We start from the raw sequence: 14,544 nt of genomic DNA, 5'->3' as shown, positions 1-14,544 counted from the left end.
TATTAGTTTTAGTTTTTTTCTATTTAGCTTAAATTTCTTTTTCAGTTATTTTGCAAAGGCAACAATATAGTTATGCATCTAACATTTATATTTTATTTCAGCTTTTATTAACAAAAACAATTTTTGTGAAAAATTACAAGACTGACTCAAGTGTTCTTTTCAGGTTACAAGACCCTGTTTTTTTTCTGTCTAGTATAATTCGATGTTCCAATTCCATCTCATGTTTACATGGTTTCTGCGTTAAAGGCATAGTAAAGGCACACACAGCATTAATAACTACAACATTGGAAGAACAAGTATATTTTGTGTAGATCTTAGTGGCTATACTAGTGGCTGTTTGTTCGCCTATAGCCATCTTCTTTTTAGTTCATTAGTCAATAAATGCTCGGTAAAGACAGCAAGTGTAAGTAGTCATGTAGATCAGATTTCAAGTTAATTTCAATATCGTTCCATTCTCATACTATTTCATCTCAGAATTCATTATTGTTTTGATTTCTTTCCGTAATAACCATTTTCTCATACATTTGTTTTTGAGGTACTGCCTTCTCTGTCAAACGCCCAGGTGCACACATAAAAACACACAAACAGCATATGTGTTAGCTTACACCTGGCATACAGGTGTATGGGTCTGTCCTAACTGTCCTGACTAATTGGCAGCGCAAGTGCTGCTGACGGCAATATGGCTCAGTGAGTCTGTTCACCGTCTCTAAGATCCAGTCACCGCAGAGAAGCTCACTCCCGGGACAGATGGAGTCTGCGGTGTCACCTGCTGACGTCACAACAACAGATACTCCACAGTAGCAGCCTCAGAGTCCAGCAGCGCATGCCCCAGAAAGCATCATGGGAAACATTATCGCAAACAGCTGTTCGCTGAAATGTCTGAAGGTATGGGAGATTTTCCATGTGCAGATTTTCAAAAACGGAACCAGGGGGTTTCAAAACCACAATCAAACAGCATATAAAAGAGTCAAGTGTGAAAATACGATGTTAACACTTTACAGTAAGGTTACATTTGTTAACATTAGTTAATGCATTAGGTACCATTAACTAAAAAATGTTTAATGCAGTTTTTATAATTCAAGGTAAATGTTAATTTATACATGTACAATTGCTTATTTATAATTAACAACTTTTAATAACACATAAGTTATACAAAAATGTATTACTATATGTAGAAAATTAATTTAGATTAATACATGCTGTAAAACTATTGTTAATTAATCCTTAATGCATTAACTAATATTAATCACCTGAAATTATTAAATAATCTACACCCACCGTTTTTATTACTTGATTGCTAAGATTTATCAAAATTACTGCAGATGCATAGGCTGGTCAGCTCATCTTCCTATTTGAAACGTTTGCAGTAGTTCTCAGAGAGAGTTTGTAAATGCACATCTGTATAGCTGCCAATCGCTTAAACATGTTAACCTCCGATTTTTATCTGTTCAAGTATATCTGTTCAGTATATTATTACCCATATATATGTTAAGGCTTGCATCTGTCTACGAGCGTAGTTTCCATATTCATTTAATTCGCCTTTTGTAAAAATATGATCACATAACCTGAAAAAACTAAACAAAACAAACAAACAGATATTTAGCCAGGTTTTCTAGCAGTTTTTTCCCTGTGGGTGAATCAGTGTGTGTCTACCACTGAACAGACTTCATTAATGTGAGGTAATTATGCATCCTCAGTCTTAGTGTGAGGGGAAGTGGGGCTATGATGTTAAAGAGTTAGTCATTAATACCCTGAAATAGTAAGTAAGGCACGCTCGCTCACACAAAACTGATTCTCATGTGCATACAGGTAGTTGATGTTTAAGCATGAAAGGCTGGAAGTGGGAAATAAATCTCAACAAACAAGACAAAAATCTGTTTTGCAAAGGACAACTGAACTGTTTGTATTTTGGCTCAAACATTAAAGCACATTTCTTCTCTACAAATGCAGAAGGAACATATCTTTTATTATTACTAATTGTCATTAGTCTACTGAAATCGATGTCCAAATAATGGTTTATACAAACTTAATTTTATTTCAGAGAAATGGGTAACAGATAGTTTCACTACATTAATTAAACGGTTAAACCCTGTACATTATGCATGGCCTTTTGAGTTTCTAAAAACCTTATTTGTATAGTGAACTCATTGTCATGTTCACTAAGCCGGTTTGAGATGATTTGAGCTTTTTTGATATGGTGCGTTATCCTGTTGGAAGTAGGTATGGTAACTGTGGTCATAAGGGGATGAACATGACAGCAACAATACTCAGGTAGGTTGTACCGTTTAAATGATGTTCAATTGGTACAAAGAAGCCCAGTGTGCCAAGAAAATACCCTCCACACCATTACACTACCACCAGCAGCCTGAACCATTAAAACAAACAATGACGGGTGTGGTTTACTTTCATGTTATTTACTCCAAATTCTGACCCGGTCGCAGCAGAAATCGAGACTCATTAGACCAGGCAACGTTTTTCCAATCTTCTATTGTCCAATTTTGGTGAGCCTGTGTGAATTATATGCTTAGTTTCCTTTTCTTAGATAACAAGAGTAGCACCAAGTGTGATCTTCTGCTGTTGTAATCTGCTTCAAGGTTCTACGTGTTGTGCGTTCAGAGATACAATTCTGCACACCTTGGTTTTAACAAGTGGTTATTTGACTAACTGTTGCATTTCTATAAGCGTGAACCAGTCTGGCTGTTCTCCTCTGACCACCAGCAGTATTGCCTACAGAACTGCAGCTCACTGGATACTTTCTCTTTTTCAGACCATTTTCTGTAAACCCTAGAGATGGTTGTGCGTGAAAATCCAAGTAGATCAGCAGTTTCTAAAATACTCTTGCACTAACCATGCCATGCTCAAAGTGACTCACCTTTCGTCCCCATTCTGATGCTCAGTTTGAACTTCAGGTTTCAAGTATACTCAATTAACACATTAACAATATAACTTCAAATAATTATAACTAAGTAATTTTATTTATATGTTACTAATTTATTATTCACTACTATCTTCAGTATAAAACCTTGGACACAAAACAATTTGCCATATAAACAACCCATACACACAAACTGACAACAAACTACACCAGAGAGATAGGAAATCCCCCACAATTTTGTGATTTGCTTTTGCATTTGACATCTACAAATTTCACGAGACATAGTCCAGAAAAAGTACAAAGAAACGGCTCAAACTAACCAAGAGGAATTGGAACAAAGGGCATTGTAAAGGCAGCCCAGTAGTATAAAAGAGGAGAGATGTCTGATAATGAAAGATGATCATGCAGGTAACATAACGAAGGTCATAAACAAGGAATGACGGCCAATTAATAGCCCCCAAGACAGAGGTGTGACGTGGCAGAAATGCAGGTCTGTTATTGTGGTTGTTTAATGGACCATTCAATGCCAGAGGTTATGATTAGGGGGGAAAGGCCTTCTTTTCCTCACATGTTCAATGATCTTGGTTCCTGAGTTGTGTGTGCTTCATTAAGGCTACCACAAAAGAGGCCACTGCCTCCAAGACCATAAAATATTTACCAGCAAGCTCTCTCTCTCGCTCTCTCTCTCTCTCAATGAGAGCTACCCTCAAGAGAGTGCCAGGTAAGTTTACCTATCCGTTCAGGAGTACCACATGATACAGCAGGTTACTAATTTGGCTTCATTTTACATAAATGATGCCATCACCTCTACTGAAGTACGCTCCCACCAGTGAGCAGCTATTACAAGTAGCACAAATGCAGTCGGTATTAAATAAAGTCTCTAATCAGACTGCTATACTGCCTGCTTAGATCTAACTGAAACCAACACAGTCCCGCACTAGCTGTTACCCAGTAAAAGGAATTTTATGACCAGTAATGAGGTTACTAGGCCACATAGCAGACACTTTCTGTGTGGTCTCGCTTCTCAAGTTCTGCTTCCTGTGAAGGGAACGGATGGCATCTCGCTCTGTTCCCACTTTTGTGGCCAGCGTAATGAGTTCTAAAAAAAATCAAGGCTACAAGGCTTTGTATGAAAATCCAAAACCAAATTTAACCACTGGAGGTAATCAACAAACAAATGTATTCAACCAGGAAATATAGCCAGGGAAAATGACATCATCAGTAAAAGTCCTGTTGTGGAGACTCACCTTGACGATAGGGTGTCCCCCAGACGCGGCTTTGACAGCCCCTCGGCTGCCTTCGGTCTCATAATGAGCTCTGTGATGAGCTTTGGGGTGAACCTCAATCTTTAGTTCATACTGCCCATACTGATTTGGCAACGGCCAGTCCAGGGGAGGCAGGGATGATGCCCTGTACACAGACCAAGAGCAACATAAACAGAAATGTTACACAATGCATAGTGATGGGTCGTAGATATTGTAAAAAATGAAGACATACAAAACAAGATTAATCATTGAGCAGCTTTGCAACATTTTAGGATGCATCGATTGCATGTTCTTTTGCTTGTCACAACCACAGAAATTCAACAAATCTTATTTTTCCAGGGTTGTTGCTGGTGAAAGAAACAGTTCCCACAAGTGCTATGCAAGACTATGTGATTCGGGACCAGAAAATCTGCCTTGGCACAGCTTGCATCTGCACGGCACCTATAAATTCGACAATAAAATCGTACAGCTGTGGTGTGCGTGTGCCACAATGCCTTTCGCCATATGCCTGTCCACTGAAATACAGGACAAATTAGAAAGTTCTCATAACAGAAAGAAAAACATAACAAAAAAGAATGTATGATCTTTTGAGCTGTGAATTGGATGTTAAAATATGGTTTTAAAATGAGGAATAAGACTTGTGATCAAAGACCATGATTATCTTTTGTGAGGGGAGGTTAAATGCTAACAGTCAGTAATGTCATTTTTTTTGTGTCGTTCCAAACACAGAAGAATATTTTGGTAACCAAACCATTTTAGTTACAATTGACTTTGTTTGTTTTTACATAAAATAAAGACATTTCTAAAAATATCTTCTGTAATGTTCCACAGAAGAAAAAAGTAATATAGGGTTGGATCAAAATGAAGGTGAATGAATGATTTTCACATTTTTATTTTTGGGTGAACTATCCATTTAAGGATATGCAAAACTATGTATTTTCTAAATCAACAAAAAAGGTTTTAACTGATTTTGTTTTCACAGATTTTCTCTTAGTCTAGCTCTCTAACACATCCTCTTACTTTCGTGATCACCCCTCTCCTGTAATATGACATGTACATGCCCTGCTGTCATGGTAACCTGAGATGGATCGTCAGGGGAAATTTGAGAAGGCTGTGTGTGACGGTAGTGACCTAACGATAGTGGCCTAGTGGCCTGAGGAAACCAAACAGCTTTACTTGGTGAAAATGTACACTTGCCTTATACATGCACAACTGCGGTACACAAAAATGAACAAGGAAAAATATTTAATCTTATCCTTCCTTAGTATTACACATATGACAATAAATAGGAATATTAACTTACACATTCAAATATTACATATTAAACAACATATTTTAATATATAATACATATAAATGCAACATAGATACTTTCATCAGCATTGATGACGAGTGTTGACGAATCACTGAAACAGAATTTTGTATCGATTAATACTGCATAAACAAACAGAATGATTTATGAAGTTCTGATTCATGAAGATTCGTCAATTGCAAAAATTGGAGTTAGTAAATTTGAAGTTTAAATCAAAGACACTATTTTAGCATGTCTTATTGTCTTTACACCAGGGGTTGGTAACCTATGGCACATGTGCCAACACTGGCACGTAGGGTAATCGCTGGCATGTGAGCAAAAGCGATAGAGGTCATTCAGATAAAGTACCTCGTACTTACATATATATCTACATTTAATCTGGTAAATCACTCCTCATAGTAACACAGCTTGTTTTATTAAGGTAGGAGTTATAAATACTATTAAAAGTGTGAGAATTAAACTGCGCAAGTCAATGAAAGCACGCAGCTCTCAGTCTCTAACAAACCATTAGCACGACCACTGCGCATCGCACGTACAACAAGTTACTGACTGACAGCTTATAGCTTGTTACACTGTACATAGTATACTTGTTTGGATATCTCTGACATTTATAGCATTGACTAGGCTAAGTCCTATTAAACATTCTACAAAGATCAAAATGATTGTGATGCAAGTGAAAACTTAATTCATCCATACCTGGTCACTTCATGCGTATTCTCTGATCGAATAGCTACAAAACGGATATCTATCCGATCAGTTAAAAGGCATGAATGACCAGATGTAAATAGGCCCAAATAGCCGCACTATTTCATTATGAATATTCAAAATGTTTATGTGTATTTATACAACTATACATAAAAAGGGCACTTCCTGAAAAAAAGGTTGCCCAGCCCTGCTTTACACTTTTCTGCACCATAATGTTGGGGTAAGTTATTTTCCCCCCTTTTTTGGGGGGATAAAATGAATACTTTTATTCAGCAATGATCTATTCAATTTAGCAGTCAAAAATATCAATATTTCGATACATATCAATACGCAAATATCTTAAACGTTTCCAATACTCAGTATAAATTTACGGAAAAACATAGAAAAAACTGAAACCACTAGTACGCAAAAATCACATAACATGGGTGGCGTTATAAACGCGTAAAGAAGAAATTATATGCATACATACATATTAATTTGAAATATATATCATCATTTATATATATATATATATATATATATATATATATATATATATATATATATATATATCTGAGTCTGTATTTAAGGTGTTTCTTGTGTTTGAACTCGTTTTGAGGATGGCACACTTAGCATTGCTCGAGGATCTTGCTGCGAGTGGTAGCAGGCAAGAGCACGTCTTTAGAGAGTGGCGAAAGGAAAGGATGTGCGTAAAGCCCTTATATAGGCCTAACCATGGTGTGGGTGTGTTTTATGTAAATTACAAACCTTGGGCACGTGGTCGCTCTTTTAGAATACTCAAAATTGATTAACATTCGAACGAGGTTAAGAACAAATCCATGTGCGTACGCAAGTGTTGTGAAATAATTGTTGTGCAATTATTAGTGAATGAGACCCCATGTCCATTTCATACATTGGCCAGTCCAAAGAGTGGGCAGGTGTGTCTTCATCTGAAAGTAAGTTATGTTTTGTTGGCTGTCCTACACTAGACCCACTCCCATCTGTTAAACCAGTCAAGTTTCTAGAGCATTCTATTGCTGCTGACTGATATACAAACACAAACACAAACACACACACACACACACACACACACACACACACACACACACACACACACACACACACACACACACACACACACACACACACACACACACACACACACACACACACACACACACACACACACACACACACAGAGCTCGGAGCTCATATAACAGGGATCAAGTATCATGTCTCTTTTGTATGAAGATACGGCCGTAAAGATGTTAGTCAACACTGCTCCTACATGTTGCTTTGCTGAACGTTTCTTGACATGTTTGTGAGAAAGAGTACTTTTCCAGATGTGACTGTTTTGCTGTACGAGGTACCAAGTGTGTTTACTATTCATTGTGGATTATTAATGAAGGGGCCTGACTGAGTTAAAAAGTGTGTTGTGTCGGTGGGGTCGATAACAGAATGACTGTGGGTAGGGACACATTTGCGACCCACAGCCACACACTCTCTTTACTGATTTATGGTGACAGAGGCCAGGGCACACACATACAGGGTAGGCGTCTTCATCTGACTAACATACACACAACCATTATCTGATGCTCTGATATGGATAGCAGACACAATTATAACTCTTGGTGTTCATTGGCTCACTCAACTACCTCATGCTACTCTAAATGGATATTAGCCCTCTAGTGTTGCTCTTCAATTATATATATATAAAATCAAATAAAACGTTTTGAATTTTTAAAAATAGCTACTTCATCGGAACGGTACGAAACTCAGTGACAGAGCAATTTTTTGGGATTTTTCTACAAATCAGCCACGAATTCCAAAAGTACACAGCAGTGAAGGGGTGACACTCTAAAATATCAAGAGTGCAAAATAGACTCACTCCACCCACCCCAACCCAAATTAACTGGTGTGACTGTAACACAAAGCAAGTTTTTGCAAATGCGTGAAATAAAATCAATAATTTAGCCACAAACATTCGAAAACATCAAGAGTACAACACACAGACTCCCTTGCACACACTTACACAATCTCTGATAAGGATTCCTTTAGGGATTCCAAAAGGAATTTTGATGTTATATTTACCAAAATGTCTTTCTCTGTGTTCCGGTTTAACTGTAGAAAAATGTATATAAAAACTGACACTTCAAATCAACATTTCAAACAAAAAATATCTAAACCTTGGAAAAAAAAGTCGTATTTGAGAAATGTCTAAATATATAGCAAAATCCTCAACCTAATAAAAGTAAGGTTTATGTCTAAAACAACTATAGAGTGTACAAGCCCCTTTATACATAGGCTATATAGGAATCTATAGGATTTTTTTTTTTTTTTACTATCATCAAATGAGACTAATCTGCCTTCAAAAATTTCATTTTAAAGGTCTTGTCTCGATTTTTTCATGAAAATAAAAATAATCGTTATTAATGTTTCTTTTAGTTCATATCAATGTATCGGTATCAATCGAAGTCCCCAATATTTAGATTTCCTTTGCCATCCTCAAACACTCACTTAGCTGGTGTTAAATGTAATCATTAGCAAATCTCATAATGATTATCCAAACTTATTATATTGTATTATTTGTGATGCCTTAAATGACTTGTAGCATAGACAAAATATTATAGGATTTTAATATCTGCCATTTTTTGCTTATTAGACATAAGATAAAATAAAAATAATTTTGGGTATCGGCCATGTCTAACTGAAAGTTGAGTCTCCTATGCGTGTAAGGAGCACTATTTGTGCGCTGCATGTGAGTGAGAGAAAAAGTTGCTGCCAAATCAGTCACATGATGTTCTCTGTCAGTTTAGATAGGCTAATAGGCCACTGACAATGTAGCATACAGCTCTCTAAGTTTTGAGAAAAGAGCTAACGTCTACACACATGAACACCTGTAAGAAAGAAGCATTATAGAGCTTTATACAGATGAACTCTATAATGGTTACTCGTACTTGTGTCTCTTCAAAGCAGAGGAGGGGGTTTACCTGAAAATAGGTGTGTGTCCAGGTTTGGGTTTGTTCCATGTGAAGTGAGATGGGACCGAAAGAAACTGCTCTCCAGATCCATCTTTCTTTAATCCGTGCATGGCATCCTCACCAGGTGAGTCAAGCAAAGGAGATACATTCCCAGAATCATCCATGCCCATGTCGCACTTCCCTGTCTGGATTGCTGCTGTACAGTCCTGGGAGGTCTTCCTGGTCTTGGAGGGGATGTCAGCCTCAGAGGGACAACATTGGAAAGGGGACATACCCATGGATGGGCTTCCTATCCAGGTGTCTTCGGTTACGCTGCCCCTGGGCGAGGGGCCGGGAGTGGCAGTCGGGGAGTGATGGGGTGATAAAGAGCCCAGGCAGCATATATCAGCGCTGGAGTGGCGTCTCTTCCCACAGGGCGATGTCGGGCGTGAAGAGGGCCGTGAAGGTGAACGTGGACTCAGCCAGTTCTCATCTGTGACGCTGGTACGGGGCGAGTGACAGGGCGACTGGCGGGGCGAGAGAGAATGGCCGTGTGAGTGAGAAAGGGAGTGAGTGAAGGCCTGGTGATGATGATGATGATGATGATGCTGCTGCTGCTGCTGTTGCCATACTTCCTCCTGTGGTCCAGCCTGCGGAGAGCAGCCAGGCGAAGTGAGCGGTGAGCCCAGGGTAAAACGCGCCGCTGCTTCATTTAGTTCCGAATCCACATCATCGTACACATGTGAGATGGATTCGCAGGACGATGCGTCTGAGAACCAGCTTCGTGAGGAAAGGCTGCTACATGGACTCGGGCTCAGGGACGAATCTCGATACGAGTGATCTAGAGGCAGGTAAAGGTGGTCTCGAGACAGAGGTCTGTCGTGGTAGTCTCCATCCGGACCCTTTGCTCTCATCTCATCGTCGCTGGCCTCCATCTCCTGCTGGCAGCTTGGGGAAATGGAGGTGATCTGGATGCTGGGACATTCAAAGGCCTTTGGTGGGCCGTTCCCTCCTCCACCCATCCCTGTGGGTGTGTATTTAGAGTCATGATGCTCATAGCTTTGCTCATAGGTCTTTTGGTGGGCCTGCAGGGAGGGGGAGGTGGCAATGAGTTGGGCTGGGGGCGGGCCTCCATGCCGCTGGAGACCGTGTGATTGGTTCACCAGTAAAGGAGGTTGGCCCACATTGAGGATGTAAAATGAGGTGTTATCATCCGTTTCTAGATCTAAAAATAAAACAAAACAACACAAATCAAAAACAATACATGACGTCAATGCAACAGTTTTTTACGACTGTGGAAAAAGCTACATGCCCAGAGCAGCTGCAGTTGCAAAAACTACGTCTTGGTGGTGCTCACAAACAGACTATTTTGCTACGTGACAATGAAAAGCAGAGGAAGAGTCTGGAACCGGCTTGTTTGTCTTTGTACTCTTGTATTTGCCGTTGCTTTATCAAAACCATAATGAATACAAAAATCTGAACGGCTGTTAAAAAACATGTAAATACTGTTTGACTTTTCTTCTTCATGACAAGCGGGTGTCAGAAACATAAAGCTGTGCACTGCTGCCCTTGTAAAGGGCTGTATTTCTGCTTTTCTATGAGTGCTACCTACTGTCAATTTGCATTGTCTTTCAGTCTGTCTGCAAAGAAATGTTTGTTGCATAAGTCTAAACAGACAGATCGCATGCAAAAAAACAACACATTTTTGAGCAGAACATTTGAGTTGCAGTGAACAGGCCTTTAATGTGCCATATTAACGGTCACAAACATACATAAATATAATAAAAGAATAAATATTCAATATTAAAAAGTATTTACACAAGAGGTGGGCAGTTAAGGTAGTTTTCCTGAACCCCTTTTCAGTGGCAATGCAGTGATAGAGAGCCCCCCTCCCCCCATCATGCTCAACTACATAGAGAAAAGCCTCAAAGCTTGCATTGAAAATGATATAGAGCAGAAATCATAGATAAAGCAGTATTTTCAAATTATACACACACACACACACACACACACACACACAACCAAAATGTTTATAAATAACCCATTTCCATATTGCACAATACACAATCACTAGAGTGAGTAAGTAAACAAGAGATAGCAAACATGTTGGTTGTGCATTAGAAACACACTTGTTTGGGAAATTAATTTCTGTTATGATTAAAAACAGCACAAGCACTCTGAAAAAGCAAATTCTACAGTTTTAGGGACATTAGGGCCTGAAAAACAGAACTATGGTACTACTCAGTACCAGCATAGACAGGAAGTGTGCATGAAAGAAGCGACTCACAGAAACTGCATAACGTTTACCGAAGTTTACAGTGTAATTGCTTGTATAACTAACACATAAATAATTACTGTCTATTGAGGCACTTCAAGGTCTGCGTCTGTCTGCTGATAAGGGAGATGAAAGAGAACAGGCTATTTTCTCTCCTCTCTCTCTCACTCCTTTATTGGACTGCTGTTCTGATAGCCTTGAAAAGGAAAGACTTGGGCAAGTTGCAAACAAGCCACTGGGGAATCTGCAGACACTACAACACTAGCAACAGGTTAACAATAAGAGCGTTATAGCACAAACGGTACTGATATCGCAGTATCAGCGCAAGGGGAATGGGTGAGAAGAACAGAGAGAGAGAGAGCGCGAGCGAGAGAGAGAGAGAGAGCGCGAGCGAGAGAGAGAGCGAGAGAGAGAGAGAGAGAGAGAGAGAGAGAGAGAGAGAGAGAGAGAGAGAGAGAGAGAGAGAGAGAGAGAGAGAGAGAGAGAGAGAGAGAGAGAGAGAGAGAGAGATCCATAGAGTCTGATCCATTTAGAAGCGGATATAATGAGACAGAGAGCCGGTGGGTTAGTCAATGGGGAGAATTTTGGGTGGGGTGACAGATGGGCTCAAATCCAGAGAGGAATAACCCGTGCACATGTCATCTATCTCTGGACGTGCGCAAAAAACACACGGGAAACAAATTCGCACATAGGCGTATGCTTTGGCCTGTCACCACATAGAGACCGACCTTATTAATAACGCCAGCTCGCACACACACACACACACAGATGGCTATTATGCTCTAATACTGTACAGACACACACCCACAGAGCATATTGTGCCTGTGGTCTATTAAAGGTTATTGATGAGCTTCCAGTGACTGGGCAGAGGGAGCCTGACAGGGCCAGACAGCAGTGAGCAGTCAGTGAGATGTGTTTCTACAAGCTGCATTCAGCCCTACAGAGTCAAAGAAACAGCGTTGCGATTTCACAATGCAACGCAATCAGGTCTAGTTAAATATTATCTTGATTCCCCACTGGTATGCTGCTTTGGGAGAAAAGCATTAGCTTAATACATGCATGTAATGAATGTAAATGAAGTCACTGTCATCATGACCTTTCTCTCACTCTATTCTCTTTTGACTGACACACTCATTTTTATTTTTCTCTCTTTTATGTTTTTCTACCCCATTTCTCATCTCTCTATTTTTACTCCTCTCTATCCTTCTCCATCTGATCAATTTATTTATAGATGCTCCACACACTCCCTGTCATAAGACATGCCTATTTGTGATGACAGACCTATGTCACACAAGACTCAACATGCCAATCCAACTGTGAACTCTGACCCCGCGGGAAACAGACCACTGGGAGTTCAGTCTATCAGTCTGACACACACACACTGCAGTATAAGTAGGCCTACTAAAACATGTTCAGAATAGCATTTTACTACAGCGATCTCCCAATCCAAAAGATAATCGGCAAAGGCAAAACCCATGTTTTCTTTTACCCACAATTTCATTCTGAACTTCATTTATGCTGCAAAGGAGGCTTTGATTAATGCACCATACGCTGACTGCCAGTTCATTAGCATAACTCTATGAATAGATGCAATGGTCATGAAGGGATAAAATAAAGGAGAAAAAAGGCACTAAAAGCTTTGTGGAAAAGCAGGCTGATTATTTGAGTCTGATATAAGGCTCAGGTCGGACATGTAAAGAGATGCTTGAGACATATATTGTAATGATATGGGTGTGCTTCAATATAAAATGGACATAGAAAATAATTTGTATTTAGTTGTAAGTGATTCAGACTCTAAAATGCCCCACAGAGTGCTGGATCATTTGGCTTTAACCAGGTCCTGACTCATTCAATCCTTTCTATAGCCTAGCCAATCAGTATAAAATATTTTGGTTTTGTAGTAATACAAATAATAACAACAATAACAACAACAGTAGTAGGGTAACAACACTTTACTAATTCACTTTTATTTTTAATGCATCAGTTATGCCTTTTAATGCACCTTATAATGCACTGTATGATCTCAGCAAAAATTATAACCACAGTTATAAAACATTACAATCGTCTATTCATTGAACACCCTTTTAGAAAGTATAATTCAAAAAGCATGACAATCATCCAATTTCAGCTGACAGAAGTGTCCCCATTTATGACCTATATGATCTGAAACAGAAAATGTCCAGTGTGCAAGTGGTGAGATAGTCCCTACCCTGCTTCTCAAACTAAAGGTCTGTGAAGGAAGGGAGCAGACAGCCTATGCTTCTTCTCAGCACATTAATCGTAAGAACAAAAGTATTTGCATCAGGCCAAAAGTAAATATGCTGTTAGGCCTTCCTCGGTTCTCTAGATGTTCTACAAAGCTCTTGATTACAGCTTTGAATACTCACCAATAGAGCATCAAGTCAGTTCAAACCATTTACATGCTTTTTAATTTGTACAAAGACTGTGATATAATACGTGTGTGTGTGTGTGTGTGTATATATATATAGCCTATATATATAGATAGATAGATAGATAGATAGATAGATAGATAGATAGATAGATAGAGAGAGAGAGAGAAAATAGAATAGAATACAGAAAATGAGTGATGACGAGCAACACAACTGTATACCTCTCCAAAAACGGCTTGTTCCCCAGAAGACCTTTCAGACTCCCTAGCTGAGCTAATGAATATCATGATGAAAGCAGTATGGCCATCCACGGGCCCTCAGCTCACATGATAAAGATAAATACTGTAATGTGATTGTGACATCTGCATCATCTAAAAGTGGAAAAGTGTGGAAAACCAGCAGCGATTACTGCAAGTGCTCTGTTTTTTATTCCTGTGATGGCAAATATATATTATTATCAAACAGCCGCTTAAAGTCCCTGTAAAGGCAATTCTAAAAAAAAAATTCTAAACACATTATAAATGTTAGAAATGTATTGCTAAAACATATTACAAAGACTGTGAACTGCGAAGTACTGGATTGTGGAGTTAGACCGTTAAACAGTTTTTCACCATTGCTATTTTCCAGATTTTTTGGGCGGGGCTAAAACGGGGGCTCGATGACGCACTGGAGCCCCTGAGCTCCTGGACACGCCCCTACTTGATGACGCACTGGAGCCCCTGAGGCTGGCCGCTCACTAACAATATAAATAGAGCACATTCGCATCAGTTTGGCGCTCAATCGC

General features: G+C 39.3%; 1 protein-coding gene across 2 annotated transcripts in view; it reads right to left on the bottom strand.

Annotated features, from left to right (window-relative positions):
* Positions 1-14,544, bottom strand: part of nfatc3a (nuclear factor of activated T cells 3a) — a 78,946-nt gene that overhangs the window by 34,904 nt on the left and 29,498 nt on the right. For both annotated transcript variants that reach the window (XM_079587377.1, XM_079587378.1), the window contains exons 2-3: positions 9,126-10,320; positions 4,123-4,285 (exon numbers count right to left, since the gene is read on the bottom strand). In XM_079587377.1, the coding sequence (XP_079443503.1) occupies positions 4,123-4,285; positions 9,126-10,320 (1,358 nt within the window). The remainder of the gene's footprint in view (positions 1-4,122; positions 4,286-9,125; positions 10,321-14,544) is intronic.

This window comes from Phoxinus phoxinus, assembly GCF_949152265.1.
Source record: "Phoxinus phoxinus genome assembly, chromosome: 2".
NCBI lineage: Eukaryota > Metazoa > Chordata > Actinopteri > Cypriniformes > Leuciscidae > Phoxinus > Phoxinus phoxinus.
Note: the sequence above shows the minus strand (reverse complement) of the source record. Positions and strands in the feature narration are given on the sequence as shown.